At 43.7% G+C, this 15,728-nt stretch overlaps 1 protein-coding gene across 1 annotated transcript; it reads left to right on the forward strand.

Moving 5' to 3' along the window:
• The first annotated feature begins 559 nt into the window (after positions 1-559).
• RAMAC (RNA guanine-7 methyltransferase activating subunit) lies at positions 560-11,728 on the forward strand. Its single transcript, XM_083587130.1, has 4 exons — positions 560-685; positions 3,226-3,372; positions 7,306-7,482; positions 10,462-11,728. The coding sequence occupies exons 2-4, from the start codon at positions 3,236-3,238 to the stop codon at positions 10,664-10,666; spliced, it is 519 nt and encodes a 172-aa protein (XP_083443256.1). The 5' UTR covers positions 560-685; positions 3,226-3,235; the 3' UTR covers positions 10,667-11,728.
• Positions 11,729-15,728: the final 4,000 nt, after the last annotated feature.

Consider the following 15,728-nt stretch of genomic DNA (forward strand, 5'->3'; position numbering starts at 1 on the left):
TGGTTAGAGCGCAGTGCTGATAATGCCAAAATTGCAGGTTCGATTCCTGCATTGCAGGGGGGTTGGACTGAATGACCCTCTGGGTCCCTTCCAGCTCTGCAGTTCTCTGATCCTTCGTGTCGTCTAAAAAGTGGGGGACGGACGGACGGACTCGCAGCTGGTGGTCAATTTCAACCTTGGAGGAATGGCTCCATAGTCTTCTTATTATTTATCCGATTTGTATACCCAACCTTTTATTTCGATATGTGTTGTTTTTCCGTGCTGAACCCTTGCCCTGAGTCGAGATTACTTCCCTCCCCGTCCCCTCAAACAACAAGGTTGGTGTTTCACTGTGTGAGGCGGCGGCGGGCGCACTTTTAGGGGGAAGAGCAATTCCCCGCCCCTCGGCCGCCGCCGCCTCGACTCGAGAGGTTTCCCTCGTCGTCAAAACTGTGTATTTTATTCGGATGTTAATCGCGCGAGTCCGCGAAGGGACACGAATCGAGCCGAAACCAGCCCGAAAGCTCAGCCCCTGAGGAGACTGAGAAGAGACGAGGCCCGCCTTTCCGATTTACCTCAGGCCGAGCAAGCCACGCCCACCGCCGGCGAGGCCAGTTGGGGAGGGCGGGACAAGGGGCGGAACCGGAAGCTGGAGGCCGCCGGCGCGCGGAAGAAGAAACAGGATCTCCTCCTGCTGCAGCCTCAGGTGAGGGGCTGCGGGTTCTCCTTCTCCTCAGGGTCGGGCTGAGTGCGGCGCATCCCCTTTTCGGGGGTTTGGACGGGGCTGTGTGCTCCTCAAGGTTTCATTTGAGCCCATATATTGCCACAGCGGGGCCAGCCCCTCAGCCGTGGGAAAGGGGACGAGAGCGCCTCTGGGCATGTCGAGAGGGCCTGTGCAGCACAGGCACGCGGTACTTTGCAGAGGGAGGGGGGCGGGCGGGTAGAGATGGGGGACGACGAGGGGCTCCAGGAGGGTCGCCGCCACCCCCTCTCTCTGCTTACCCCGCCCCCCAAACACACACACTGTGTCTCAGGACCTCTGAGGTTTTTGAGCAGAGGTTCGACGGCCACCTGCTGTGTATGATTAAGCTGAGAACTAGATGACCCCAGGGGGTCCCTTCCAACTGTACAGTGGTACCTCGGGTTACATACGCTTCAGGTTACAGACGCTTCAGGTTACACACTCCGCTAACCCAGAAATAGTACCTCGGGTTAAGAACTTTGCTTCAGGATGAGAACAGAAATCGCCTGGCAGCAGCAGCGGGAGGCCCCATTAGCCAAAGTGGTGCTTCAGCTTAAGAACAGTTTCAGGTTAAGTACGGACCTCCGGAACGAATTAAGTACTTAATCCGAGGTACCACTGTACATGTTTTACGATTCTGTGATCGGAACGAAACCGTCCTATATTGTATCAGACCATTTGGCCTGCGTAGGCCTGTGTTGTTTTGACTCCCAGCTATAAGCCTTAAGAATCTTAGGTCTCAGAATCAAGGCAAAGTCTTTTTAACTGGCAAGATTCTAGAGATTAAATTCGGACTTCAAAACTCAGTACAGTGGTACCTCGGGTTAAGAACTTAATTCGTTCTGGAAGTCTGTTCTTAACCTGAAACTGTTCTTAATCTGAGTTACCACTTTAACTAATGGGGCCTCCCACTGCCGCCACGCAATTTCTGTTCTCATCCTGAAGCAAAGTTCTTAACCCGAGGTTCTGTTTCTGGGTTAACAGAGTCTGTAACCTGAAGCATCTGTAACGCGAGGTACCACTGTACTGTTGTTATTTTTTACTTTTATATCCCAACTTTCCCCCCAGTGAGCTCGGGGTGCAGGTGTACATGGTTCTCTCTCTCATTTAACCCCCACAGCAACCCTGTAAGGTAGGTTGTTCTCCCACACAGTTCCATGGTTTAGTGCTCAGCCATCTCAGAAGCAGGTGGCTGAGCACTACGGTAATTATGGAGGAGTCTTGGAAGAGAGGGCTGTCGAAGGCTACTAGCCATGATAGCTATGCTCTGCTTCTAGCTAGAGGCACAAATGCATCTGAATACCAGTTTTTGGAAACCACCAGAGAGGAGTGTGCTATTGTACCCAAATTCTTCTTGCTGGTTTCTCACAGGCATCTGGTTGTTCACTTTAAAAACAAGATGCTGGAGTAGATGGGCCATTGGCCTGATCCAGCAGGCTCTCAGTATTTGTTTAGTATATTTGTATCTTACTTCTTGACTCAAGTTTCCAAAGCAGCTAACAGCATTGAACACTGTTCAAGTGTTCCAAAAGAACACTGTTGGAACAGAATGTGAGACTTGATGGACTTTTGACCTGATGCAGCAGTGTTTTTTTCTGTTACTATATTCACTCTCATTCACATCCACCATTGTTGAAGAAAAGTGAGTATGGATCTCTCCCTCCCTCCTCCCACCCCACTTTTGACTCATCTTCATTTATTTGAGTTGAAGCAGGTTTTCTGATCCATCTGAGTTAAGTGCAACTGCGGAACCATATATTGCAGTTCACTGTTCAGATCAATTAAGGCAGAGATGTGTAGTAAAAGATTAGAATCCACATGTTATCTACAATCATGCATTGAGAAGATGGTGAAAAGGCCACTTTCTTCCCACGCTTTTAACAGTTCTGGCAATACCTCGAGAAGATTAAAGCACGTTGGGGCAACTAATCCCAGTAACGAGGGGAATGTACTCTGAATATATTTAGAGTCATTTTCCTGGAAACAGCTGGGATGTTTCATTAGGTGGAGGATGAAAAAATCACATGTACTGAAGCAACCTGCACCATGTGCCTGCATAATACAGAACCCACAGAATACAAATGCCCACCTAACAAAATGTACAGGGATAGTATTCCCCATTGTATAACTTTGAGTGAGTGAGTGTGTTGGAGGGGGGCACTAAGAATCTTAATCCAAATTACGGAGAGGCTGACATTTTAAATTAACTATCTGTGATAATAGCTATAGAAAGGATAAACAGCAGACTTATTAGGTAGCAGTCAACTAAGTTTTACTCAGAGTGGACCAATGGCCCATGACGAAAGCCCATTAATTTCAATAGCTCTAATTAGTGTAAAAATTTAGTTGAATACCACCCATTGTTTGAAACAGAAAATTTAAGCTTTATGTTATATTTTTCACTCCATTCTGTAATCCACTTTGTTGACAGTTTCAACCCAATGATTTACACAAGTATTTGGTTTCCAAAGGTGGTCAAAATAATTTTTTTTCCATATTTGCAGAGATTATAGAATGGCTTCCACAATTGACATCCTTCAGAATTATAATAACCTGTTTGCTCATCGATATACTTCTGAAGATGAGGAGTATCAGAAATATGTCCAACGCCCTGCAGACCCACCTCCCATCGTGGAAGACTGGGCAAACAGGTCTGTTGAAAACATTCCCGTACCAACACTTTGCTTGTTTGGTGGTTGTAGGAGTACGCTATGCAATAAGGAAGCACCATAAACCAAAGCAAAGTGGCAAAAACCTAAATACAATTATGCCATTAATCTATTTGTTTAATTTTAATCCTGTGTCTACAGTTCTTTGGTGCCTCTCTTTTAACTGCTGACATATTAATGATTAAGAATAGAACATGCAAGTCACAGGCAAAGCAACACGCAACCTATTCAAATCTATAGAAGAGTGTTTTGAGTTATTAGCACGGTGAGAAACCGTAAAAGTTTTCTGCCCAGTTTGTGTTCTGTCCAGTGCTAATGCTACTCAGAGTAGACCCATTTAAATCAATGGACTAAAGGAGCCTTGAGTCACTTCCACAACATACATTTAAAGTACTCTTATACTGTAGAATCATAGAATCATAGAATCATAGAGTTGGAAGAGACCACAAGGGCCATCGAGTCCAACCCCCTGCCAAGCAGGAAACACCATCAGAGCACTCCTGACATATGGTTGTCAAGCCTCTGCTTAAAGACCTCCAAAGAAGGAGACTCCACCACACTCCTTGGCAGCAAATTCCACTGTCGAACAGCTCTTACTGTCAGGAAGTTCTTCCTAATGTTTAGGTGGAATCTTCTTTCTTGTAGTTTGGATCCATTGCTCCGTGTCCGCTTCTCTGGAGCAGCAGAAAACAACCTTTCTCCCTCCTCTATGTGACATCCTTTTATATATTTGAACATGGCTATCATATCACCCCTTAATCTCCTCTTCTCCAGGCTAAACATGCCCAGCTCCCTTAGCCGTTCCTCATAAGGCATCGTTTCCAGGCCTTTGACCATTTTGGTTGCCCTCCTCTGGACACGTTCCAGTTTGTCAATGTCCTTCTTGAACTGTGGTGCCCAGAACTGGACACAGTACTCCAGGTGAGGTCTGACCAGAGCAGAATACAGTGGCACTATTACTTCCCTTGATCTAGATGCTATACTCCTATTGATGCAGCCCAGAATTGCATTGGCTTTTTTAGCTGCCGCGTCACACTGTTGGCTCATGTCAAGTTTGTGGTCAACCAAGACTCCTAGATCCTTTTCACATGTAGTGCTCTCAAGCCAGGTGTCACCCATCTTGTATTTGTGCCTCTCATTTTTTTTGCCCAAGTGCAATACTTTACATTTCTCCCTGTTAAAATTCATCTTGTTTGTTTTGGCCCAGTTCTCTAATCTGTCAAGGTCGTTTTGAAGTATGATCCTGTCCTCTGGGGTGTTAGCCACCCCTCCCAGTTTGGTGTCATCTGCAAATTTGATCAGGATGCCCTTGAGTCCATCATCCAAGTCGTTGATAAAGATGTTGAATAAGACCGGGCCCAAGACAGAACCCTGTGGCACTCCACTAGTCACTCTTCTCCAGGATGAAGAGGAACCATTGATGAGCACCCTTTGGGTTCGGTCAGTCAGCCAGTTACAAATCCACTGAGTGGTAGCATAGTCAAGACCGCATTTTACCAGCTTCTTTACAAGAATATCATGGGGCACCCTGTCAAATGCCTTGCTGAAATCAAGGTAGGCTACATCCACTGTGTTCCCTTCATCTACCAGGCTTGTAATTCTGTCAAAAAACGAGATCAGGTTAGTCTGACATGACTTATTTTTCAGAAATCCATGCTGACTATTGGTGATCACAGCATTCCTTTCTAGGTGCTCACAGACTGTTTGCTTAATGATCTGCTCCAGAATCTTCCCTGGTATTGATGTCAGACTGACTGGGCGGTAATTATTTGGGTCCTCTCTTTTCCCCTTTTTGAAAATAGGGACAACATTTGCCCTCCTCCAGTCTGCCGGGACTTCGCCTGTTCTCCAGGAATTCTCAAAGATGACTGCCAGTGGTTCTGAGATCACATCTGCCAGTTCTTTTAATACTCTTGGATGTAGTTCATCTGGCCCTGGAGACTTGAATACATCTAGACTAGCCAAGTATTCTTGTACTATCTCCTTAGTTATTCTGGGCTGTGTTTCCTCTGCTGAATCATTTGCTCCAAATTCTTCAGGTCGGGCATTGTTTTCTTTATCGGAGAAGACTGAGGCAAAGAAGGCATTGAGGAGTTCAGCCCTTTCTGTGTCCCCTGTTTGCATTTCACCATCTTCTCCTCTGAGTGACCCCACTGTTTCTTTGTTCTTCCTTTTGCTACGAACATACCCATAAAAGCCTTTTTTGTTGCTTTTAACCTCTCTAGCAAGCCTGAGTTCATTCTGTGCTTTAGCTTTTCTGACTTTGTGTCGACACGTGCTGGCTATTTGTTTGAATTCCTCTTTGGTGGTTTCCCCCCTTTTCCATTTTTTGTACACATCCTTTTTTAATCTTAACTCAGTTAAAAGTTCTTTAGATAGCCACCCTGGCTTCTTTAGGCACCTTCCATGTTTCCGTCTCATTGGTATTGCGTGAAGTTGTGCTTTTACTATCTCCCTCTTAACAAACTCCCAGCCATCATGAACTCCCTTTCCTTTTAGTATTACTGTAGCACTTTAACTGTCATGGCTTCCCCCAAGGAATCCTGGGTTGTTTAGGGTGCTAGGAATTGTAGGTCTGTGAGGTGTCTCCTAATCACTCTCAAAGGCAAATTAGTGGTCCAGGTTGAATATCTCCCTGCTTGACTAGTGTTATAGCCTGTAACAAACCAGCCAGCGGAGCTATAGGCCTCCTGAGTGCTCCCCTGGTTAACATCAACAGAGTGTGTGTTTCTTGTGATGGGAGGGACGTATCTTCTCAAAAAAGTTTAATGCACTGTGGATTCAGTCTGTTTAACACAACCTCTTTGATTTCACACAATCTTTCTAACACAGGGAAATATTGAGTATTCTAATAGCTACCTTGAGAATACATGCTTTTCCTCTTTTATTTAGAAAATTTAGAAACTGTTTGATTAAAAAAAAGGTTCTCCCAGGAGGTCGAATGATGATAAATAAATAAATATGCATATATGCTTGAGGGGCAAATGCTTCATTTTTAGTTGTTCCAGAAATTACATAGATATGATAACATACCCTGGAGTTTGGAATAACTTCAGGTTCCATGATGGAAGAAAAGCAGGATATAAATGTGAGGAAATTAAAATAAATCAGCAAACCTCAAGATCATACAGGGAAAACCTGAACAATGTGTGAACTAAATCAAGCTTAATGCAAGATATCTAGGGGTGATTAGTAGCTTGCCAGGGGTTTAATAAACCTTCCAAGAGAGAGATGGAACTGTTCACCCTGGAAAGTGATGCCTTTCTGAAATCATGTTCAGTCACCGTGAGCACTGTTGTCTTGTCTTCAGCCATAGGGAGGTTGCCAAGCATCAGACAGGCCACAGTATGTAGTTGATGAGCTATATTCAACTTGATAGGCCAAAGGTTGAATAGCTTTGATTCAGAGTTTGTCAGTGTCTGATTTTCTACAAATAGCTTGTATACGTGGCTCGCCCACAATTGTGGAAATTCTTGTATGCATTGCTGAAAGCTGCAGATGGTTAAGTGCATGACATTTTGATTACTGCCTCGATCATAAGAAAAGTTTGAATTTGATATCCCACTTTATCTACCCTAAGGGGTCTCAAAGCAGCTAACATTCTCCTTTCCGTTCCTCCCCCACAACAAACACTCTGTGAGGTGAGTGGGGCTGAGAGACTTCAGAGAAGTGTGACTAGCCCAAGGTCACCCAGCAGCTGCATGTGGAGGAGCGGGGAATCGAACCCGGTTCACCAGATTACGAGTCCACCACTCTAACCACTACACCACACTGGCTCTCAAAGAAGAGCTGCTCTCAGTGTACCCTTGATGTATGAAACAAATCTCACTGGCAAATCCAGTTTGTAAACAACTTTAATCCACAAACTTCCACAGATAATGTAATTTAGGAGAGACTTTTTTTTTAAACTTCCAGAGAACCCACCGTGCCTTCTGTATCTGAGATACTTCAGAATTATGAAAAGATGTTTGCAAATCGATTTTCTTCAGAAGATGAAGAATATCAGAAATACGTCCAGCGTACTGCAGATCTACCTCCTCTAGTAGAGGACTGGAGAAATAGATCAGGTGGCAACCAGCGATACAGAGACAGGTATTTCTCTTATTTATTGGCTCTATATAAATGTTAACCTCTCCACTGATGCTCTCAGCAGCCACCATTTTTACTGTAAGAAACTAAAGCACAAGAGAATGACATCTAGCCTCCAATGCAAAACACAAAAGAGCAAGTTGGGGAAGGACAAAAGGAGAAATTGTGTGAACAGCTACCCATCAAATATGGTGGAGAGATAAAATTCAGTTCATGTCCCAGAGTGGCTGGGACAACCCAGTCAGATGGGCGGCATAACAATAGCAACATCATCAATAATAATACCACCTCCCAGGTCCCTCAAAGGAAGTGTGATTAGGCACTACCACAATGACAACTCAATTGGTAATATTTATCCTTTTACATGAGCGTGGCTTTGGATTTTTTACAGTGATTTGATTGCTATGAGGAGAGGTCATTTCCCCACATCATTGGGCATGTTGGCTAAGAGGCCGGATTCATGTTATAAGTTGTTCGATACTTTTTTGAGCCACTGAGGAAGACTTGTAGGGTAGAAACAAGTTTAGGTTTTGGTATATGCTATAATTTGTCACACAAGGTTTTTGACCACATATACAGACAGATTATTTTAATGTGTTTTTGTGCTAAAGCGTTTATGTTTTTCCTCTTCCTAAGATTTGAGTAGTAGCTGTTGCCATGGGGCTGTACCCAATGCTAGTCCTACTCGGAGTAGACATGTTGCAGTTAATCATCATTACTATCTTAGGTTCCTTATTTTCAAGGGGTCTGCTTTTGAGAAGGTCTAGCATTGGGTGCCTCCCACTGTGTGGAAATCAGCATCGCACTCTTCCAATAATCCTTCTGTATAAGCATGCCAGGTTGCCAGATGCAACAATGCCCCTTCTCCCCCACTCCATGGGTTTTTCTAGAGATTTCTCCTGACCTCCTCTCTTTGCTGAGCTAATGGTTAGGTGAACCCCACCCCTTGTTTTTACTTTTGCCCAGCATACTTTTACTGTAAGGCAATTATGCTGGTGATGGGCCCGGATCCTACTTTATAATCTCTGTAAAACAAGACGGTTACCTTTTGGTTGGCAACTGAGGACCATATAGTAAAAAGGTAAAGGACCCCTGGACAGTTAAGTCCAGTCAAAGGCGACTATGGGATTGTGGCGCTCATCTCACTTTCAGGCCGAGGGAGCCGGTGTTTGTCCACAGACAGCTTTCTGGGTCATGTCGCCAGCAGGACTAAATTGCTTCTTGCGCAACGGAACACCGTGACGGAAATCAGAGCGCATGGAGATGCCATTTACTTTCCTGCCTTTGATTGGACTTAACCATCCAGGGGTCCTTTACCTTACGTGGATCATATAGTATCCCTGATGGAGCCATCAGTTGCGGATGCTTTGGGTTAATTTTCTTTCTCTCTCCCCTCTCCCTTTTGCCAAGCCAGTAGCCACAGGGGTGGGGAATCTAGGCACTCTGCTTAAGCAACAGAGCCAGGGGTTTTAAATTCTGTGTGGAGCTGAATCAAAGTGCTGCTTATGCCAAAAGGAATGAACTGAAACTCTTGAAACAAATTGCCCTTGGGAACAGTTGCTTCCTTGGGCATGAAGTGATTTTTTTCCCCCCATGGCAAAGAAAAGAGATCCAGGCTTCACCTCGTCAGCCAAATAGCCTTTCTTCTGTGACATAATTATTAGCAGAAAAATGACTTTGCCAATCAGCAGGCTAAATATTTATATTTATTTTGGCCTTTTATTTTATAACATAAAATAAAATTCATTTGCATTCTTAGATAACATATCTCGCTGTGCGTGGTCTGATCTACGTTTCTTATGATTCTTTGTGACAAATGTATACTTCAGCCCCACTACAAGACACTTGGGATTTTCTACCTACTGAAAATATTCTGAGTCATATACTCCAGGCTGTACATACTGTGCTTCCTTAGTTTTAACTTAATCTTGGCTGCTGACACTAGGGAAACAAGAAAGGACATTGTGCATTAGATTTACTTGGTGCTTCTTGTGCTGCATTTCATAGTATTTGGGCCATGCGAGTGAGACAGTTTAGCTGTTGCTTGGATGTAACATTCTGAAACAAGAAACTTTAGCCCAGGGCTGTAGTCAAGTCCTACTCATAGTAGACCCATTAGCATGAATGGACATGACCACTGTAAATCTAATACTTTCACTGGGTCTACTCTGTAAGCCAAAACCTGGAGAGCCAAAGGCTCCCCATCCCAGGTTCAGATACAAAATTATTATTATTATTATTATTATTATTATTATTATTAATTGCTTACACCCCGCCCCTCTGGCTGGGCCTCCCCAGCCACTCCAACAGAATATTCCAACAGAATATTAAAAACACAATAAACATCAAACATTAAAAACTTCCCTAAACAGGACTGTTTCAAATACAAAATCTGCAAATCAGGTAGAGTGTAAATATGCACATTTGAGAAATGAGAAAACTGGTTCTTTGTTTACAAGGAAAAGCTTCTTTTAACTCTGTGCATCTGGCAGAAGGCAATGATTCAGATTAGATATTAAATCTAACATGCTTGTGCTCAGATTTTTTAAAAAAATATTAACCAAGTGCTTCTGTAAGAGAAACGTAAGTCTTTATACTTCAATTTTCAAATTGGATTTTTTTTTTTAAAGTGGCTGTATCCAATGTTCTCTGTTCACTTAACACAAATACAAGTTTAAATATTACGCAACAGAGGAATCCAGTGCAGTAGTTGCACTAACAGAAACCTGCTGTGCAACAGATTGCTGGTAACTTTGTCGCGCAAAAAGATTGAGCAATCTTCTTACGCATTCTCCCGTGCAACAACTTCCTGCTGGCAGACAACATCTTGCCAGCAGAATCTGTATTGTGCTAACTGACTTGAACATACCGCCACGTTGGATACAACCCAATATATTTTATCCACCCTACTGAGACAGTGTATGTCGATGCAATTTGAAAATAAATATTGTTAAAATGCATACCATTTGCTTCCTTCTACAGATTCAGAGACAGCAGACAGTTCAGAGGCAGAGGGGACAGATACGACCGGCAAGGAGGCTATAGATACGGTCAATGGCAAGAGAGAAGCTGGGGAAATAACTACCAGCAGCACAGACAAGGACAGTCTTCCTACTCCTATCATGGGCGACCGTCCCACTATGGCTATAGTTCTTATTCCCAGGGGTCACAGTATGGCCATTACTAGTATTGTCTCCATCCTGTCAGACATTGCTTTATTCCGTTTTACATTTTTTTAGGGAAAAGTGATGGTGTTGGTGCTTTAAAACAAATCTTGTTGATGTATTTTGGCAGTACTCACTTAACAAAGGAACCAGAGATAGGCTTGATGAATAAGCCATTTGCCTGTGCATGCAGCCCTTTCTGTTCCTTCGTGTGAGCTGCAATTAAAACAGTAAGTCTAACCATAGTCACCCGAACTGGGGAAATGCAGTTACCACCTTCAAGACAAGAAAAGACCTTAAACCGCAATATGAAGTTGGTTTAAGAACCTGGCTAGCTCCAAAGCTGGTAACCGTAGTCTCCTGGTTTGGATGAAATAGGAAGCAGTTGGTTAATTAGAAAGTTTCTGGTTTAATTGCGGCTTCAGTGAAGGAGCTGAATGCGTGGGCAAAACCTTATTCACATCTCCACTTATTAAGTCAAGATACCAATATGGCCACCGTGAAACTGATGTTCAAATGCTAAAGGGTAAACTTGTTACCTTACATTCCCTTTCCCCTTCAACATATTGGCTGTACAAATATGTAATAATTTGGGGGTGAGAAGGGATTGCTTTGCATCAGAAGAATTTGGCAGCGACCCTCAGCAAAAAGGGCTGTTCTTCCTGAAATTCTGACTCATACTATTTCATTGCAAATGGGTAGAAAAACGATTAACATTCACAATGCATCATGGCAGACAAATGTGCAGGTTGCAGGGAGTGGGGCTGGCTGTTGATAATAAGCAGGTTTAGCAGTTTTCATTTTGATTACTCTGAAACTTTTTTTTAGCCCCTTTAGCGCCGTTGGTTTAATTTTCTTTTTAACTCACTAATAACTGATGAGCAAAGATGTCAAAATAAGCAGGAAATGTAAAAGATGCAGTATTTGGGTTTGCTTGCTTTTTAGAAACTCCCCCACAAGATTCATCATGATTAAATGGTGTCCTCTTGAATATGTTTTTCCTGCCATTCATCTGATCATTTCTCACGTTAAATTGACTGTTGTGATTGTACACTGTGGAATAAAATCCAGTGGCTTAATGAAAATTCTGGACATGCATGTGAATGTTTCGTTTCAAGGGAAGGAGAGCACCTAGGGCAGATGTGGAAAACCTCTGGCGCTCCTGATGTTGCCAAACTACAGCTTCTATAGCCATTGGCTATGCTAGCTGGGGGCTGAGGGGAGTTGTAAAGCAACAACCTATGGAGAACCAAGCACAGGAAACTATGAGTATTTATTGCATTTATATCTCACCTTTCCATTCAAGGAACTCAAAGTGGCCTAGATAGTTCTCCCCCTCCTCATTTAATCCCCACAACTACTCTGTGAGGTAGGTTAGGCTGAGAGGCAGCGACTGGCCCAAGGTCAGTTATTATAGATAGATGATAGACAGATGGACAGACAGACAGACAGATAGATAGAGTTTTCAGTGCAGGATTACAACATAAAAGACAAATAAAATGAAACAATCAGAAAACCAATACAAAGAGTAAAAAAGAAATAAAAGAAAAACAACTATAACAAAACATAACCAGACACGTATACATACATTTTGACTTACTTCCATCCTTTAGCGACTTCCAATTTTCAATTTTTCATTGTGTTTTTTATATATATGTATGTGTGTGTGTGTGTGTGTACACACACACACACACACACACACACACACACTTATTACTTCCGGTTTTATGCCTTTATTTCCTTTCCTCAAGCCTACAAACTTCATTCCTCCATCTCGATATATTTATTCCAGAACAATGTTTTTTCATATACTCTTTGACACAGTGGCCCAAGGTCAGATATGTGACTCATGCACCAAGGCTCCTCTCAAGAATATGAGAAATCCACAAGAAAGTCTAGAATGTCCCTTTGAGGACGTTTGAGGAGGGCAGCACTCCGGACAGAGGACAAGTGTATCTTCTGATGCAACTTCCAGAGGAGTAGCTTTATAGCAGAGCCTTGCAGTACCTGAAAGCCTAACAGATTTATTGTGCCAATACCTTTTTCCATCCAGGAAGACTTATGCCACAACAGATCTGTTAAATTTAAGGTGTCACAAGATTATGTTTGTTTATTTATTTTAGAACAGCTTGTTTCTGTTTGATTTTCCGAAATCCATTACATGTCTTTCCGAAGTGAGACGAGGTCTGCGTTAGTTTTAAACCTTTTTAAGGGGTGGGGGAGTAGATGAAGGACACTTGGCCTCACTCCTCTCCATTCCAATTACAGTGGCTATTTAATTAAAATAGTGTCTTCTTCTTTACAGAAATAATCTGTGGTTGTCTTGGCAACCTTTCTTTGGCTCCTGGTAATCTTGCACGCAAGAAGAAGCGTGTACAATGTGCCACAGATTGCTTAACCTATTATCTCCTCCAGCGTTTTGGGGCACAGCCTTGCGTACGGGCCAAGGTGAAGTAGATTAAAAACTTGAAACACGGGGGGAGGGCTTAAGAATTCTCAGTGAAGCTTCCCAGAATGGGCCTAGCAGCGCTGTCTCAGGCCTAAGTGTGACGAAAGGTTGTGTCGAGGCTCACTTAAGGAGTTAAAACCAAAGTGCCAAAGAGTAAAGGTAAAGGGACCCCTGACCATTAGGTCCAGTCGTGGCCGACTCTGGGGTTGCAGCGCTCATCTCGCTTTATTGGCCGAGGGAGCCGGCGTACAGCTTCCGGGTCATGTGGCCAGCATGACTAAGCCGCTTCTGGCGAACCAGAGCAGCGCACGGAAAGACCGTTTACCTTCCTGCCGGAGCGGTACCTATTTATCTACTTGCACTTTGACGTGCTTTTGAACTGCTAGGTTGGCAGGAGCAGGAACCGAGCAACGGGAGCTCAACCCATCGCGGGGATTCGAACTGCCAACCTTCCGATCGGCAAGCCCAAGGCTCTGTGGTTTAACCCACAGCGCCACCCGCGTCCCTTTGCCAAAGAGTAGGGGCTGGCAAACTTTTAAGGCCTTTGGATCTTTGAGTGAGTGCTGTAGGTGCCACTCTGCATAATTGCTTCTCCCCCTATGTATTCAGAGAGGGAGAGTGCAGACATTTCACTTATCCAACGGAGCTGGTTTGGATTGAGTAGAAATAATATTGAGCCTTGAAAGGTGTAGAAAACTGCACTTTTCAAGGAGAAAAAGGTCACCACTGTTGGGTTTTTTTTTGGGGGGGGGGGCGGCTCCCTCAATGCCAGGGAAGACAAGGGCACTTAGATAGTGGGAACACATGGACCCTTTCCCTTATTCCTTGTCCTTTTACTGTTGGCTATTTGCAGATTACTTCCTCTGCAGAAGGCGTATTGGGGAGACCACACATTACAAGGAACGCAAAAAAACTTTAGCTAGGTTTTAATAACAAAAACTCCTTTTACATTAATTATAATATATCAATAAGCATGACCCAACCACGAGGGTACTGAGAGAGCTAGCTGCTGCTCTTTATATACTATACCCAACAGCTTAATTACCAGACCTTAACAGCACCTGCTATACTGCTAAAACTAGGTCATGTTATTTGCTTTAGCCCTTAAAGAAACACACATCTTGTGGAACAATAATGAACCTTCAAATTTAAAGAAACCATTCAACAAGCCCCCACATCCCCTTCCTCCTGGTTTTGACACTAGCCCTCAGTCAGGAGAGCATGAGACCCTTAACCTCAGGGCTGTGGGTTCAAGCCCCACATCAGGTGAAAAGGGGGGTTGGGTGAGATGACCCTCATGGTCCCATCCAACTTCTATGATTTGGTGTTCCTGCAAAGCTGGTGGCCATCATTGCCGTTTGTGGGAGCTAATTCCATAGTTTAACTCTGCACTGTGGGAAGAAGGACTTTCTTTTCGTGATATGTGAGATGAGGGGGGAATTCTCTTCGTTCACTTCCTCCATGCCACGCATAATTTTGTATACCTCCACCATGTCTCCTTGTCCTTGCCTTTTCTCTAAACTAAAAAGCTCTACCCCTTTTGTTATGTACTGAAGTTTTCACCCTGGGCCAGCAGGGGGAATACTGTAGATAGTTTTCACTCAGGTCCACATATGCAAATAAGGGATTGAAAGTGACGTTCAGTGATTGGATAGTTACAGAAAGTGGTTACTGTTGCGTTGCAGTGGAGCTCTGTATAAGCAGGCTGGCTGAACCCTTCAGTTCAGTTCTGTTCTGGCCTGTGAATAAACAAGAGCTGTTTGAAGAATCGCTGGGTCGTCAGATATGTTCACCCACAACTTAACACCTTTGATCATTGGCTGGGGAAACCCAGCCAGATGGGCAGGGTATAAATAATAAAATTATTGTTGTTATTTTGGTTGCCCTTTTCTGAACCTTTTCCAGCTCTACCTTATCCTTTTCGAGGTGAGGCTGTGGGAACCAGGCCGTTATTGTAAACTCAAGCGAAGGAACCTGGCTGACAACAGATGAGTTACTTAAGTTGCGGGGGTAAGAGGCAGAAATCCTTCGGTTTTACCATTCAGCTGATAAGCTCCTCTTACGGGAAGGAGGAGGCCATTTCATGCCATTTTCTTAAAAGTTCCCCAGCAGGATGCGTAAAGAGCTCAGCTGGCCCCGAAATAAATACCAAGATGCCCTGCTGTGAAGCCACGTCATGAATGACAGGGGTACACCTCTGTATAAACAAAACAGAGATGAGAAATGGTAAAAGGGTGACTAGAATTGAGTTTCCTCTGTTCCTCGGGATTTTATTTTCTTTCTTTTTTTAGATAGGAACACAGAAAGCTGCCTTCTGCTGAGTCAGAACATCAGTCCATTAATGTGTGAAGTAGGAGTTGGAATCTAGCCCAGTGATTGGTTAATTTTGTTGTTACCACCTCCGATGGCAGCTTCGTTTCCTTTCCCAGTGATTTTCTTGAGTCAAAATGAGAATACAGTGGTACCTCGGGTTATATATGCTTCAGGTTACATACGCTTCAGGTTACAGACTCTGCTAACCCAGAAATAGTACCTTGGGTTAAGAACTTTGCTTCAGGATGAGAACAGAAATCGTGCTCCGACGGCGCAGCAGCAGCAGGAGGCCCCATTAGCTAAAGTGGTGCTTCAGGTTAAGA

This window comes from Podarcis filfolensis (genome assembly GCF_964270895.1).
Source record: "Podarcis filfolensis genome assembly, chromosome: 14".
NCBI lineage: Eukaryota > Metazoa > Chordata > Lepidosauria > Squamata > Lacertidae > Podarcis > Podarcis filfolensis.

What these genes read in the sequence shown, in the direction of transcription:
- RAMAC (XM_083587130.1), top strand. Translation starts at nt 3,236, where the DNA reads ATGGCTTCCACAATTGACATCCTTCAGAATTATAATAACCTGTTTGCT. An exon ending in GTGGAAGACTGGGCAAACAG is followed by an intron (nt 3,373 to 7,305) that starts GTCTGTTGAAAA and finishes TTAAACTTCCAG; the next exon opens with AGAACCCACCGTGCCTTCTG. An exon ending in AACCAGCGATACAGAGACAG is followed by an intron (nt 7,483 to 10,461) that starts GTATTTCTCTTA and finishes TTCCTTCTACAG; the next exon opens with ATTCAGAGACAGCAGACAGT.